Genomic DNA, 13466 nt, shown 5'->3' on the forward strand with positions numbered 1-13466 from the left:
ATTAGTTTACCAAAACTGGACAAAGTGCTGTGTGGTCATCAAGAGGGCACACAGGCAGCTTTGTCAACTTTGCTATAAGGAGGCAGTGATCTTTCTTCTTTTAAAAAATTGTGTATGTTCCTCAAAGGGCTCTGGACTGAGGGCATATACGTTGGAAGAACAGATGCATTATAGTCCATCTAGAAATAAATGCAACACCCAGGCAAATGCAAATGCCAATTAGGATTCCACATTCTGAAGCAAATACCATGAGTTTACAGTGTCAGCTTTCAAACATTTAAAAGGTTTCTATTTCTTATTCATCAATTTTTAAAAATATCAAAACCCTTAATCCTGTCAGAGAGGGAAAAAATCCCAGGATTTTCATAGAAGCCTATGTTTTTCCCCCAAATATGCAAGTACCTTTTTCAGTTCTTCAGAAAATATAATTTAATAATTAACATTTACAGCAAATGCTCCCAGGGGCAGCATTATTGACAGTGGCCGAGACCAAACTTCTTCTCCTCACCCCCGATGCTGTTGGACTTGAGTAGCTGCAAACATCCTGGTAATTCTTATCTGGACTGACTTCACTGTTCAGCACTATTAGCTTCTTCTTTCTCCAAGAGGGTGTTCTGGCTTCTCCATCTTTATGGGTCCTGCACAGCTGACTCTTACTGTACTCCATGTGATGTTTAATAGCTGCATAACTCGCTGTTCTGGTTTTTAGATGCTTCTATCTCTTGCCAGCAGGGGGAGTGGTTCCCACATAAATAAAGCCTAAGGGCCAGGATTCTGAGGTCCCTCTTATCAAAGGCAGCTACAGGAATGATAGGTGCACAGAGGGTGCACTTTGCTCATGCACACTTCTGTAAAGCTTTTTCACCTTTCCACAAGGTGGCACAAAGTCCTCATGTTCTGACCATTTTCTCTGCAGAAGACACAGGGTTTAAGATGTTCCTTAGGTTGTCAGTACCACGCAGAAGAGGCCGGCAGAGGCAGCTTCCTTGGATTTCTAAATTTTTTTGCATACGATTCAAGTTTCCCTACTCTTCCACATTTCTGCAGCAGCATCTCTGTACCCCATTCTCCAGCAGGACACCTTACCAGGCAGCTCCTGCTGGCTGTAGTATAATGTTCTTCCGGTGAAGGAAAAAGTGAATTTAACCCAATTTAGGCAAGAGGAGAAAACATACCTCCTTTCCCAGTTCAGCACAGGCTTGTTACTGTAGAGGGAGGTGTCAAGAATAGAACAGCTGCTGTCTGTGAGGGGGCTGTGACCAGGCAGTGCTTTCAGACACCCCACAAAGTTTCCCATCCTTCCTTGTGCTGTCTGCCACACCTACCTGAGAAGCAAGCCCTTTGCCAACAGGTGCCTCAAGAGGCCTAGGAGGTCTTTTCTTGGCAATGGGGTGGGCAGAGCTACCGATACCGGCAGGCCAGAGCATTAACATTCTTTACCACGTAGAAACTCATCGTGAGTGGTGGGATAACCAGGGTCCGGCCAGGACGAAGGGGACGAGGTTTCAGATGAGGCAGGGATCCATCGTCCACCATGGTCAGCAGCTGCCCATTAAGCTGCATGGACCTGCACAAAAAGAGCAATATGAATGAGAATGCCCTCAGCCTGCCTGGGCACCCTCCTGAGGAACAGGATGCTGTTTCTGCCTGGCAAAGATTGATAACAGGCTTTGAGAAATACTGAGGGCCAGTGTTCGCTCTCTTCTGCACCCTCAGGGACAGAAGATACTTGGGCCCTGAGGATGATGTCATATCCTTTCCCCACTGAGCTGAACACATGGATTGTAAAATGGAAGGTTGGGATATGGCTGTAAATAAAGTAAAAATTTAGTCTAAGTGCACATAAAATGGCTTTCCTGGTTTTCACACGTGCACATCACGACCCAAATGAATTTGCCTCTGAAATTGTATTGTGCCAAAGGGAATGAAAGCCCAACCAACCAAAAGTACTCCAAGAGCTCGACAGCGAAGCTATTCTTTCCTTCCTGCATAACAAAGCACTCTGCTTACACTTCCTCTGATTAATCTGGGAAGATGCTTAGAGGGTGCAGGAACAAGTACCTCCTGCTGCATACTAGCAGAGGTCTATGGGGGGGGGGGAATGAGGCCCCCCCTTGCTCCCAGCTCCCAGCCGGCAGTCCGTTCTGCCCTCCCCTCCAGGGAGGCCAGAAGCTACTGCTGTCTCTTGGCCTCCGAGAGCTGCTTTTATAAGCACTGAGGCTGGGGGGTGGGACTCAGGGGGTCACAAACAGTTCTGTTGTTGTTTTCTGTATGGTATTATAGTATTGTAAGGCATGCTAAGGGTCTTTTTGATGGGAGTGGGATAATAAAATGCTTAAGTAAACAAATAAAAGCATACAGACATATGTAAAAAGGACTTGAAAAATAATGAAGATACATTTTCTGATACCGCTAAAAAGGAGGATAGGGTACTTTGCTCAGATGAGGAATATTGGGAGTTGACTTATACAAAATAGTTTTTGCAAAGTATCTCTTTAATGAAGTACTAACTCTCATATAAAAGAAAAAGAACAACCCACTTAGGAACAAGTTTACATATGGCCTGTAATTCCATGATTCTTTTGCTAACTTTTTGAAAAACAGAGCAGAGCTGTTGATGGCAAAGTTGAGGGTGGCAAATAGACTTCTTAGCCCTTTCTGGTCACACCATTGCCCCAAAGAAAATTACCACCTCAAACTGAATTTATATTCCACTGCGGAAAATTTACAGGCCTTTGGTTTTTCCAGTGGAGAACAGCTTGGGGAAAGTGATGTACCCCTTTCCCCTTCAAAATACAACCCTGGAGGCTGTATTCTACAAAAAGCAGAAAACAGTAGGTAAGAACAACTATGGAACATAACTAGCACATGATGCCTTGAGGGACATTATGGATTGGGATAATGGTTCAGGGAAAGGGTGAAGCCCCTCTTCTCCCCCTTGCAGCACTTAGGAAATTACTTCCCAGAAACTGCCATCCTGTAACGTGAAGTTAGAGTATGGAAGCCCTGGCTGTGGGAATTTGTGAGAAAATGTCAAGTCTAGGTTGGACCACAGTGATATCGCAGAATGGAGGGTTGCACCAGCTCCCATGACAGATGGAGCAAAAAATGAGCTGGCACAGATCAGATGAGTTCACTCTAAGTGTCCAAGAAACCAGCACTCACAGTAGCTACAGTTTTTAAAATACTGTAATTAAATTAATAACACTGAACTTTACTCTGAGCACTGGGCTGCTTGTTCCATGTCCTTTGTCATACTTTGTCCTTTATTTACATGATGGCAGTACATCTGGACAAGGTTTTTTTTAAGCCATCCGGCCACTGGTGCTTTGCATGCCAACAACATGGAAACAACCATAGCTCAATGGCAGAGCTCCTGCTTTGCGTCTTCTCACAGGATCTCACAGGAGAGCTGGCATAGACTGAGTAGCAGAGAGAACTACCAGTTAGCTATTACCACTGACCTGACTTAGTATAGGGCAGGGTAAACTACTGGATTTGGCTGAAATTTTATTTACAAATTAGTCCCATTATAGAGTGTGAAAAGTCTGGTCAGCTGTAGATGGATTGTTTGTATTCACACAGTGATAAAAAGCTGAATAAAACATATTGATAGGCAAGGTCAGCAGAGAGTGGGAAGATCCATCATAGTGTATGGCAAGAGACGGTGCAAGCATGGGTAGATGAGGGAAGGCCTTATAGGTTTGGTACAAAAAACCTGGATTAGCCTGTTATTGATACTTCTAACACACTAGGCCTTTCTGTTAGTGGCCCTTGCCCATCAGGAGGGGAGAAACCCCTTTCTCTGCCAGGGCAGTAGTACTCACCTAGAGTGCAGCCCTTCCTGACCATAGGGTTGCAGCACATATTGGTGGACAAGTTTGTCTCGAAGAGTACCCACCAGCTTGATTTTCTTCCGGGACCGGTGCAAGTTGATGATGTAGAGTGTAATAGAACCACGGACATAATTGGGGCTGTGAGAACGAGAGGGAATAGCAGAATCATATGCAATTTTGCCAAGATACTTCAGTGTTCACCTGCTGCAGCTGACAGTCAACATGTGTCAATTATGTTAGTGACTTCTAGATCTAAGGACCTCCCTGTTGATCTGCAGATTCCTAGACAAGATCATCTCAGTTTCATGGAACTGAGCACAGGTGGGAAAGCAGCATGCAGAAGCTCCTGTGAAGGGTTTCATGTTCAGACAGTTGCTCTAACATCTTCTCTTTGGCTGATTACACACAAAGTGTTTGCTGTGTGGTGGAGTGAATGTCTGCCATGGCAAGATTTCTTGTACGGACATATTTCCTTTAGCCCTATTTTCACTTTCAACTTTCTCCACAGCAAGCAAATACACTTTTGGCACAATTTTAATTTCGCTTCACTGCCAGAGCGGGACAGATTTGACAGTGGGCACAGTTTTGCCCCAGACCTCTTTTCTCCACCCCAGTGACAAAGGGGGGGGGAACTGCCCACGTGCCCCCTCCTGCCCCTGAAATGCCCACCCTGCCCCCGAAACACCCACAGTCCTGCCCCTGACACATGATTGCAATGGCGGCGCCTGGCGCAAGCCACCCCAAATGTCCCATTGCAGCTCCACCTCTGCTCCACCCACAGCCACCCCACCTAGCCTTACCCACCCCCACCCCCTTGCCCTGCTTTGCACGCTTCCCCCTCACCCTCCTCCCGGTTGCCGACTACTTCCCACTTCTTGTCCAGCTATATCATTTCTGTTACCTGTGATCTTCCCACTCCTACATATCTTTAGATTGTTAAAAGAATTACAAAAGCATATTGATAGATCAATAAATGGATACGAACACTAAAAAAATGTAAAAATAATAAGACTAGTTGACCAGTCTAAACACCCATTTTGCTCCTGTATTTGATCAACAAATTGGGATATCTCCAGCTTCATAGTTTTATACGCAAGATGATTCCAGAAGACACTTGGAAAAGCCCATCGGTCTTGATGCTTGGGTTTACCGCACATCAAGAGAGGGACGAGAGGGACGATAGTGAACCTGGAGCTTAGCAAATGACAGCTCATATTGTCCTTTTGCAGTTCGCATGCTGCCATTATTCCCCCCTCACTGTCTGCCATAAAGGACAATCAGTGTTCAGGCAAAGTGTCCAGATGCCATATTCAAAACTTTTCTTTAATAGTTCACTTTTTTATTTTGATCTAGTGATAGATTGATCTATTAGGCTGTTGATAAGATTAAATTAAACATTAAAGCATGCAGGTGTGATAAAGAATCTGCGAAATATCTCCCCTCCCACCAGACGCAAACAAAAAGCTAGCTGATGGGTAATGCCAGCAAACAGTGCAGTGGGTAACAATGCCAAACATGCCCCGAAACAAAAACTCCCTGGTCAGTTCTCTTTGAAGTCACAGGTACTTCGCCATGCGTAATTGGCCTTTGTCTGCTATGAAGATTTTCCCCTACATAGTCTGCAAGAGCAGACAGTACAGTTGTGTGGCTGCACTCAGGGATTATAGCTATAGAAAAGGCAGGGCTATGAGAAGGGCTTGGGCAAGTGGTATTTCAATACTGCCTCCTCTGGAAAAAGCAAGGACTGAGGATTCAGCTGGGTAGTGCCTTCTGCTATGCACCAGCTCAGGGCATATGGTACATTTTTGTCCAGATTGCATGGTCACCCACCAAGGTGCAATGTGTGTATATATGTTTAATATTTTGATTAAACCTTTGATAGTGCTTCTTGGAGTCACTAACCTGTGTGGTAAAGGGAACACCTGGTAATGGGCAAGATGGGAGCAGCTGCCACATTTCTGCCAGTGGGATGATTGTTATCTACGGGTGTTTCCCCACTTACCTTTGCTGCCTTTTGCTGCACGCTACTCTCAGCGCGCGGCATCTCTGGCACGCGCCCGGGCGTCCCCACAACCCCGCGCTCTGTGCGGGGTCATTAGAAGGCGCCGTTTCGAGGAGCGCCAGGGATGCTGTGCGCTGAGGGGGCGCGAGAGCAGCAGCGTCGGGGCGGCTGTGTTGTCGCTGCCCCTGTAGTGGGGAGTGCCCCTGGACCCCACGCTACTTGAGGAGAGTAGTGCGGGGCTTAAGGTAAGTGGGGAAAGGGCCTAAGTCCAGTATGTATCGCCGAGTCAGCAGTGTGATCACTAGAAACGTACATTTTTAAGTGACTCCCTCCAGTTCAGACATTATTCTTAGGTTTACATGAGAAGTACAATCTACATTATCTGAGTGATCATGTATTCAATAGCATATATGGCTAAAGGAAGCTCTATTTTTTAAGAAAGTCTGTGAGCTAGTGGAGCATAGCTGGGAGCAGGTGAAAGCACAGCTATTGGAATTCACTGGTATGTTCCTCTCTGTCAATCTCCAGACCTGGTCTGTAATATGGGTCTGTTAACAAGACTCCAGAAGGCTTACCAAAACCAGGGTAGGCATTTGGAGCAATTAGGAAATGTACTTTGTAAATATTATTGTTGCCCCAGGCAGAACCACACAGGTACTCCGAGGGTCTAAAGGACTTGAGCCAAGCAAGCTTATACAGAAATGCTTAAAGCAGGGAAGTTCCCTTTCCTTCTGAACATCCCTGCCCCCCACCCCCACCCTGGGCATGAGATGGAGCCAAGGTGCTGCCCAGCTGTCCCTGCCTGCTTACCCCTTCTTCCCACCTGTCCCTGTCCTGACTGCCAGTTTCCTGTCAGTCACTGGCCAGGGTTCCCCCTCCAGGAGGAGGGTGGTGGAGGGGGGGCTTGTTGAAAGCATCTGGACAGTGTAAAGGAGCAACAATAGGGACCTGTGTGTGCAGGGAAGTCCCAGGCCCTACATTCGCAGGATGCTTTGAAAAGTCTTATCACAGAAACACTAGCTAGGTTGGGCGCCCCAGATGCGGGGAGAGGGGAACTGTAACCAGACACTGGGGCCTTTGGGGAAATATACTCCCTTGATCTCACCTTGATAGGAATTGTGCCACAAAGGCTCTTGCCCAGTTCCAGAGATAGCTGCTCATCCCTATCATCACCACAGCCATTCCCCATCCCCCACTATCCCCACACAACCTGAGTAACTAATGCTGCAAAATTGTGTAGGGGGTGGACAGAAAAGCGTAAAAGCAGGCTCTGTAACCCTGTCCCAACAAAAACCAATTTTCTTGCTGAGGCAAAAGAATTCCGACCCCCCTTTTACAAATTGTGGGGGGTGGGGTGGGGATATAGATATAACCTTGACACTGGCTGCAAGAATTGTGTTATGTTCTTCAGTGGGTAAAGACCCACACAGCAGCTTGGGTGGAAGGAGCAAGGAGGCATACCTGGGGTGGTTGACATGTACTTCTACAGGTTACGGTCAGTATTCCTGTGCCCCAGCCCTCATCTTTGATCAAGCTGCTCTGTCAGCCTCGTGGAATGACCCACAGACTCACTTGTGATAGCTGGTGCAGTGAGCATAGATGCGCAGCTTGTCACGAATCACCCTGCCAGGACGAGGCTTCTGCTGCAGTCCAGCCACGTGCACGGCAAGTACCCGGGGCCCAACCAGCTGCTTGTAGAGCAGTGACAGCCAGTAGTCCTGCCAAAGGAAGAGCTGTTGTTATTCCTGGGACAGTCCCCTTGAAGAGGTGATGAAAAGAATAGGAGCCAGCATGGTGTGAGAGACAGTCTAGTGTAGTGATTAAGAGTGGCAGACTCTGATCTGGAGAACCAGGTTTGATTCCCCACTCCTCCACACAAACAGTGGACTCAAATTTGGGAAAAGTTTGATTTCCCACTCCTACACATGCAGCCTGCTGGGTGACTTTGGGCTAGTTACAGTTCTTTCAGAGCTCTCTCAGCCCCATCCACCACACAGGGTGTCTGTTGTGGTGAGGGGAAGGAAAGGCGATTGTAAGCTGCATTGAGACTCCTTAAAGGTAGAGAAAAGCACAGTATAAAAACTAACTCTTTATAATCTAATCTGCAGCAGTGGCGTAGGAGGTTAAGAGCTCGTGTATCTAATCTGGAGGAACCGGGTTTGATTCCCCGCTCTGCTGCCTGAGCTGTGGAGGCTTATCTGGAGAATTCAGATTAGCCTGTACACTCCCACACATGCCAGCTGGGTGACCTTGGGCTAGGGCATACATTATAGGGAGGGACGGAGGGGTGGCATGCAAAGGATGGGAGGGAGGGTGCCCGGCATCTGGACATGGCCCACCCACCCTGGCAGAGGGAGAGGGAAGGGAGGGAGGGAGAAGGGTGGCATGCAAGGGGAGGGAGGGGTGGCATGCAAAGGAGGGGAGGGAGGGGGCCCGGCATCTGGACGTGGCCCACCCACCCTAGCAGAGGGAGAGGGAAGGGAGGGAGGGAGAAGGGTGGCATGCAAGGGGAGGGAGGGGTGGCATGCAAAGGAGGGGAGGGAGCTCTCTCAGCCCCACCCACCTCACAGGGTGTTTGTTGTGAGGGGGGAAGGGCAAGGAGATTGTAAGCCCCTTTGAGTCTCCTACAGGAGAGAAAGGGGAGATATAAATCCAAACTCTTCTTCTTCATCATCTGTGATCCTGGTTTACAAGCCTACTCTGGATTTCTGTAAGCTTCACAGAAAACTACAGTTAAAATACCAGCACAAATGTTAAGTAAATAAATATATGTGAGCTTCAACACAGGATAGCTCACCAATTTTTAATTAATGTGACAACAGGAGAATTTGGGAGAATGGAGTTTTCCTGTGTTAGAAGAAGAGGCACCTACCCAAATTCTCCCTTCCACAGTAACTGCCAGAGATGCATGAGCTCTGCCTCATACTGACTCTCACTGCTGTATGTTAGCCTGGTTCAGCAGTACCACTGCAAGAAGTTTTGCAAGATGACCCTGGGGATTCCTCACACAGGTGTGTTTAGAGACAGAAGGTGTTGGAAACCGGGTGAATTAGACAGCCTGTCATACAATCCTGTTAAGCAGACATCTCTGTCTGCTGGCAGAGCCATTATAGGATGCATTCCCAGGGGCCCCATACAGCTTTATAGCCAGGCAGGGGCTATGAAATTGTGCACTAACCACATGGTGAAGAAACGATCCTGTAACCTGGCAAACAGCAACAGCCTAACAGACTCTTTACACTCTCTTACACACACACATACACACAGAGCCCTTTGAGAGCTGTTACTGGAAAACACAGAAGAACATCAAATGGAGCTTGTGGTTCTGCTCCCTGCGCTTCATGTCCTGTTCCTTTTAGAGATGTATGTTCAAGCCTGTACATTAGCTGTGGCCCAACCGCAAGGGTGCCATCAGCCACAAGTATGAGAGCAGCACACACTTAGGATGCACGAGGGAGACAGGCAATTTACTACTCCAAGCCCTGGGGCCTGCAGGGTTTCTGTCATCCAGAATGCATTCCTATGGGCTGCAGAACCGTTTGGAAGAGGATGGTGTTAAACAAAAGGCCAGGCAAACTTTGTGAAGAACAAGATGATCCCTCGCTATTATCTAGGGCTGTGAAAAAAAAGAGGCATGCTTTAACTACGGAGGCTGCAGAAAGCAGGGAGTTTCATAGGAAACACCGTAGTCAAAGTACTGCTGGAGGCTCTTATGCATTTTTCTCAAGCATCTGGTCTTGGTTGCCATTAAATATAAGACACACTGTGGGACAGACCTTTAATTTGACCTCATCTGTCAGTCTTCAAGAAACAGTACGAACCAAAACGTTGCCATTTAGCAAAGAATAAAAGTAGTGTTTGCAGAACTGCTTGAACAATTGCTTAATGAATACAGCCAGAGAGACACTGTGGTAGAACAGGAAACATAAAGATGCTTGCGGATACCTCCACAGTTGCTGCATAATGCTGGCTGTTCTTGGTTCTTGCAAAGCCCATTAGCCAGTGACAGGAGTTGTTAAGACGAAATTGTTAACTGCTGCATTTGGCAAATCTTAACAGCTTCTTTTCCATATGAACAGCCTCAACTGAGTCCTTGACTGCTGAGTCTCATGCGCTGTTGAGGCATAGGGTGCTCTCAGCGAGAACCTTACCAAAGTCTCCCTTGCTGGAAAGGTGGCTGCTCCCTCTGCTCAACTCATGCATCAGACTTTCCCTGAAGAAGGCTTTGCAGGTGGCAGACTCAATACAATGCCTATGATGAAACTCAGTCTATGTGGAGTTATCCCAAGAAGCATCTGGTGGCAGCTATAGCCTCTGTTAACGATGAGTAACATGGAAACCAAAGGGGCATCATTTTTCTCCTTAGCACTGAAGTATACAAGTTGGGTCCCTGGTTTCAGGGTGGAGTGTGAGACAATATATACAGGTAGGAAGATGTCACCCCCAAGAATATTTGAGCTGAGTATGTGTGGCTGTGCTTACTTTGGCACAAGGGTGGCTTAGAAACAGAAAACATGCTCCTCTCCCTGCAGGACAACTGCTGCCCTGTAGCATCTATCCTGCACAAACAGGAAGGGGCGATAGCATACTCTATCCTTCTCAACTGAAACTGTACTGTTGGCAAACAGCTATAAGGGAAACTTCCCGAACACTCATCATTCTCCTTACCCAGCATTCCCTATCTTGTCACCTTTTTCTTTCTGAGCTGCACAGCTATACAATGCCCAGGGGACCATTAGTCCTATGCCTCAAATCATGTTATGGCAAGAGTAGGCACAAAGGGGATGGACTGGAGCCACTTCTTGTGATCTGATGCTCCAAATCTCTCTCAGTCTGAGCAGATTCTGGAAGATGCAAATGGAACACATTGTTGTCTTGTATCTCCCATAAACTTTTGTTGACTGGCACAGGATTACCCCAGATAGAAACCAAGCACTGTTGTAAATATGCTGGGAATTGGATCCTGCCCTTCTTGATGCTAGCCAGGGCTGTGATAGCTCTTGGGTATGCTGCTGGCTGAATAAGTGACCCATATTTTATCATTCCCTCTTTCATATACATATCAGAGTGGAAGAGGAGGGAAACTAAATGCAATGGCATCAGCATACATGGCTCTCTGGCTACTTTGGAAAAGGTGCTGTTTACCAAGTTGTACTTGAGAAACATTTCCTGTCTTTCACAGATATCTATCACACTTTCATCTTTTCAAGGAGCTCAGGGTGGCATATATGATTATGTGTACCATACCCCTGATAGGTTAAGATGAGCAAGGTTACCAAGGTCACCCAATGTTCCAAGCAGAGATGTGAATCCTGGTCCCACCCTATACAACTCTTTCTTTCTTTCTTTCTTTCTTTCTTTCTTTCTTTCTTTCTTTCTTTCTTTCTTTCTTTCTTTCTTTCTTTCTTTCTTTCTTTCTTTCTTTCTTTCTTTCTTTCTTTCTTTCTTTCTTTCTTTCTTTCTTTCTTTCTTTCTTTCTAGGGCAGCTAGACTGTGCCTGTTGCTTGCCAACACAAAAGCCACAGGAACGGATGCTTATTTATTCATATGTGTGTGTGTGTGTGTGAATGTTTAATTTCTAGCAAGTAGAGATGTCTCTTTTGGCTATATCTATACTTGTAGGCTGTATTTGAAAGTACTGCCTTTTATATTTGATCTTAATCAGCAGAAGAGTTGAAAGACACTCATGCTGGCAGGCAAAGCTATCCCTGGATCTCTGAGCTACTTGAGAAGAGCTTGGCTGTCATAGCATCTACTTCAACAGAGCATCTCTGGGGTGAGGTCTTTAATTCCTGTGGAGTTCAGTCTTCAGTGGCATCAATAGCAAAAGTGCTGTACTGTTGCCGGGCTCCTGGCCTGAGCTTGTCGCCAGCTGATGGGCAGCCAGGCCAAGGCAGTGATTGATGCTGTAGCTTCTCTCAGCAGCAGAAAGTTTGCACAAAGAAAAGGTAGCATGTGGAAAAGTCTTTGTCACTGGCGGGAGGCGGGAGGATTCAGTTTCACATCCTAGCAGCCCTGCATAGGGCCAAGCAGCTGCTTTCATCTCACTGATAGCTCCCACGGGAAAAGAGCAGCCACCACACCTCACACCAGGTTCACAATCTGCTGAGCCTTGCCTTTGCTGATGCTTAAAATCTGAGTTTCTCTCACTTGCTCTGGCTAGGAGGAAACACATGGACTAAAAGGGAATGGGAAATGTGTGGAATAAACAAGACATTTGGTCTGAAGTGCAACAGTCTGAATTTAAGGTTAGACAAAGGAGAGAGAAAGTTGCCCCTTAAGAGGATGACAGATTTGAAATGCTTGCAAGTTGCATGGGAAGAGCTCTGTTGTAGGTTTGGGCCCTTAGGTCCCGTGCCCTTAGTCATCCTGCCCTAAAAGCAAGTCAAAGACTATTTTGGCGCCTCGTTGGCAGCATGCAGCTAGCTTAGTTTGGGACCACTGAGCACAAGTAGTTCACCAGGTATCCCCTGATCCCACTGACATGGCTAATCCTCTCTCCCAGTTTGTCCTCCCCACCATTGCTTAATACCTGGATAACTATTGGCCTTTTTGGATAAAGGCCTACAGTAGGAATTCCTAAGAATTGGGAAGCATCCAAAAGAGCTCCTCTCCTACCTTCCCCACCAGTCCCCCATGACAGAATAAGAACTGAGATCCATTGACAGCCTGCATCAAAAGAACCCCCAAAGAACAGGAAAGCCTGGTCAGAAACAATATAAATATCTCCAATATGTTTTTCTGATGTGCAGCAAAAGGAGCCTGAATCATCAGCTAATTAGCTGGGAGACAATTGCAGAAGTCTGTTCTCTGCGTATAGGGTCTCCTAGAGACCAGCTGCAGAAGAATGCAGAATCTACAGCTCATTACAGGCTGGGCCCAGCTTTTGTGGCTGCCCTTCTGCTTCCCAGATCCCCGGCCTACATTCCAGGGGCCTGCTGGCAGTGTCTCTCAGATTGGTACCCTGGACCAGGCTTGTAAATTCTTGGCCAGGGAGATCCAGAGCTTCTCAGCGCTGCCAAAAGTTCCACTTGCAAGGTGTAGAATTTATTAGACTGAAAAAAGATGAAAAGAAAACCTGCTACTTTTAAAGACCGTTTACATACGGTTTCCTTATTAGAGCCTTGCGTACTTGGAACAGCAAACCCCTTCAGCCTTTTTGAAGCGCTACAAATGAGCGGGTTTGCATTAAATGGGAGGGAACTGCCCTGCTGCGTGGAGCTGTGAACTCCTTTCACCTTCATTCCTATAAATCTAAACTTCATTCGGCCTCATTTTCCTGAATTTTTCAGTCTTTCCCTAAGGAGCTGGCTGCCTCTGCTTTGGTGCTGTTTCTGCAGCATGCCTTCAGGACTTCTCCACTGCCCTCCCCTGCTCTGGTGCCTTGGCTTGTGTGCCCTTTCTCCAAGGAGCCCCTGACTTCCTTGTTCTTGCGCACCCCATGAGGGTCCCATGGAGACTCTCACTATGGACAAAGTTCCAGCTCCAGAGGTAACCTTGCGCCATCTGCTTTCAACATGTTGTGCTTGACATTAACTAATGTCTCCTATTAGCACTGAAAGAAACCAATCTGGAAAAATGTATTTTCAAGCAGAGTTCAAACAGGCCACAAGGAGCAGTGGATTTTC

General features: G+C 46.8%; 1 protein-coding gene across 1 annotated transcript in view; it reads right to left on the reverse strand.

Annotated features, from left to right (window-relative positions):
* Positions 1 to 411: 411 nt before the first annotated feature.
* HPSE2 (heparanase 2 (inactive)) overlaps positions 412 to 13466 on the reverse strand; it is a 145257-nt gene continuing 132202 nt past the window's right edge. Inside the window, exons 10-12 of the mRNA XM_048506482.1 lie at positions 7411 to 7556; positions 3828 to 3974; positions 412 to 1567 (exon numbers count right to left, since the gene is read on the reverse strand). Coding sequence (XP_048362439.1) covers positions 1402 to 1567; positions 3828 to 3974; positions 7411 to 7556 — 459 coding nt within the window. The 3' untranslated portion in view covers positions 412 to 1401. The remainder of the gene's footprint in view (positions 1568 to 3827; positions 3975 to 7410; positions 7557 to 13466) is intronic.

The sequence above is a fragment of the Sphaerodactylus townsendi genome, linkage group LG08 (genome assembly GCF_021028975.2).
Source record: "Sphaerodactylus townsendi isolate TG3544 linkage group LG08, MPM_Stown_v2.3, whole genome shotgun sequence".
NCBI classification, from domain to species: domain Eukaryota; kingdom Metazoa; phylum Chordata; class Lepidosauria; order Squamata; family Sphaerodactylidae; genus Sphaerodactylus; species Sphaerodactylus townsendi.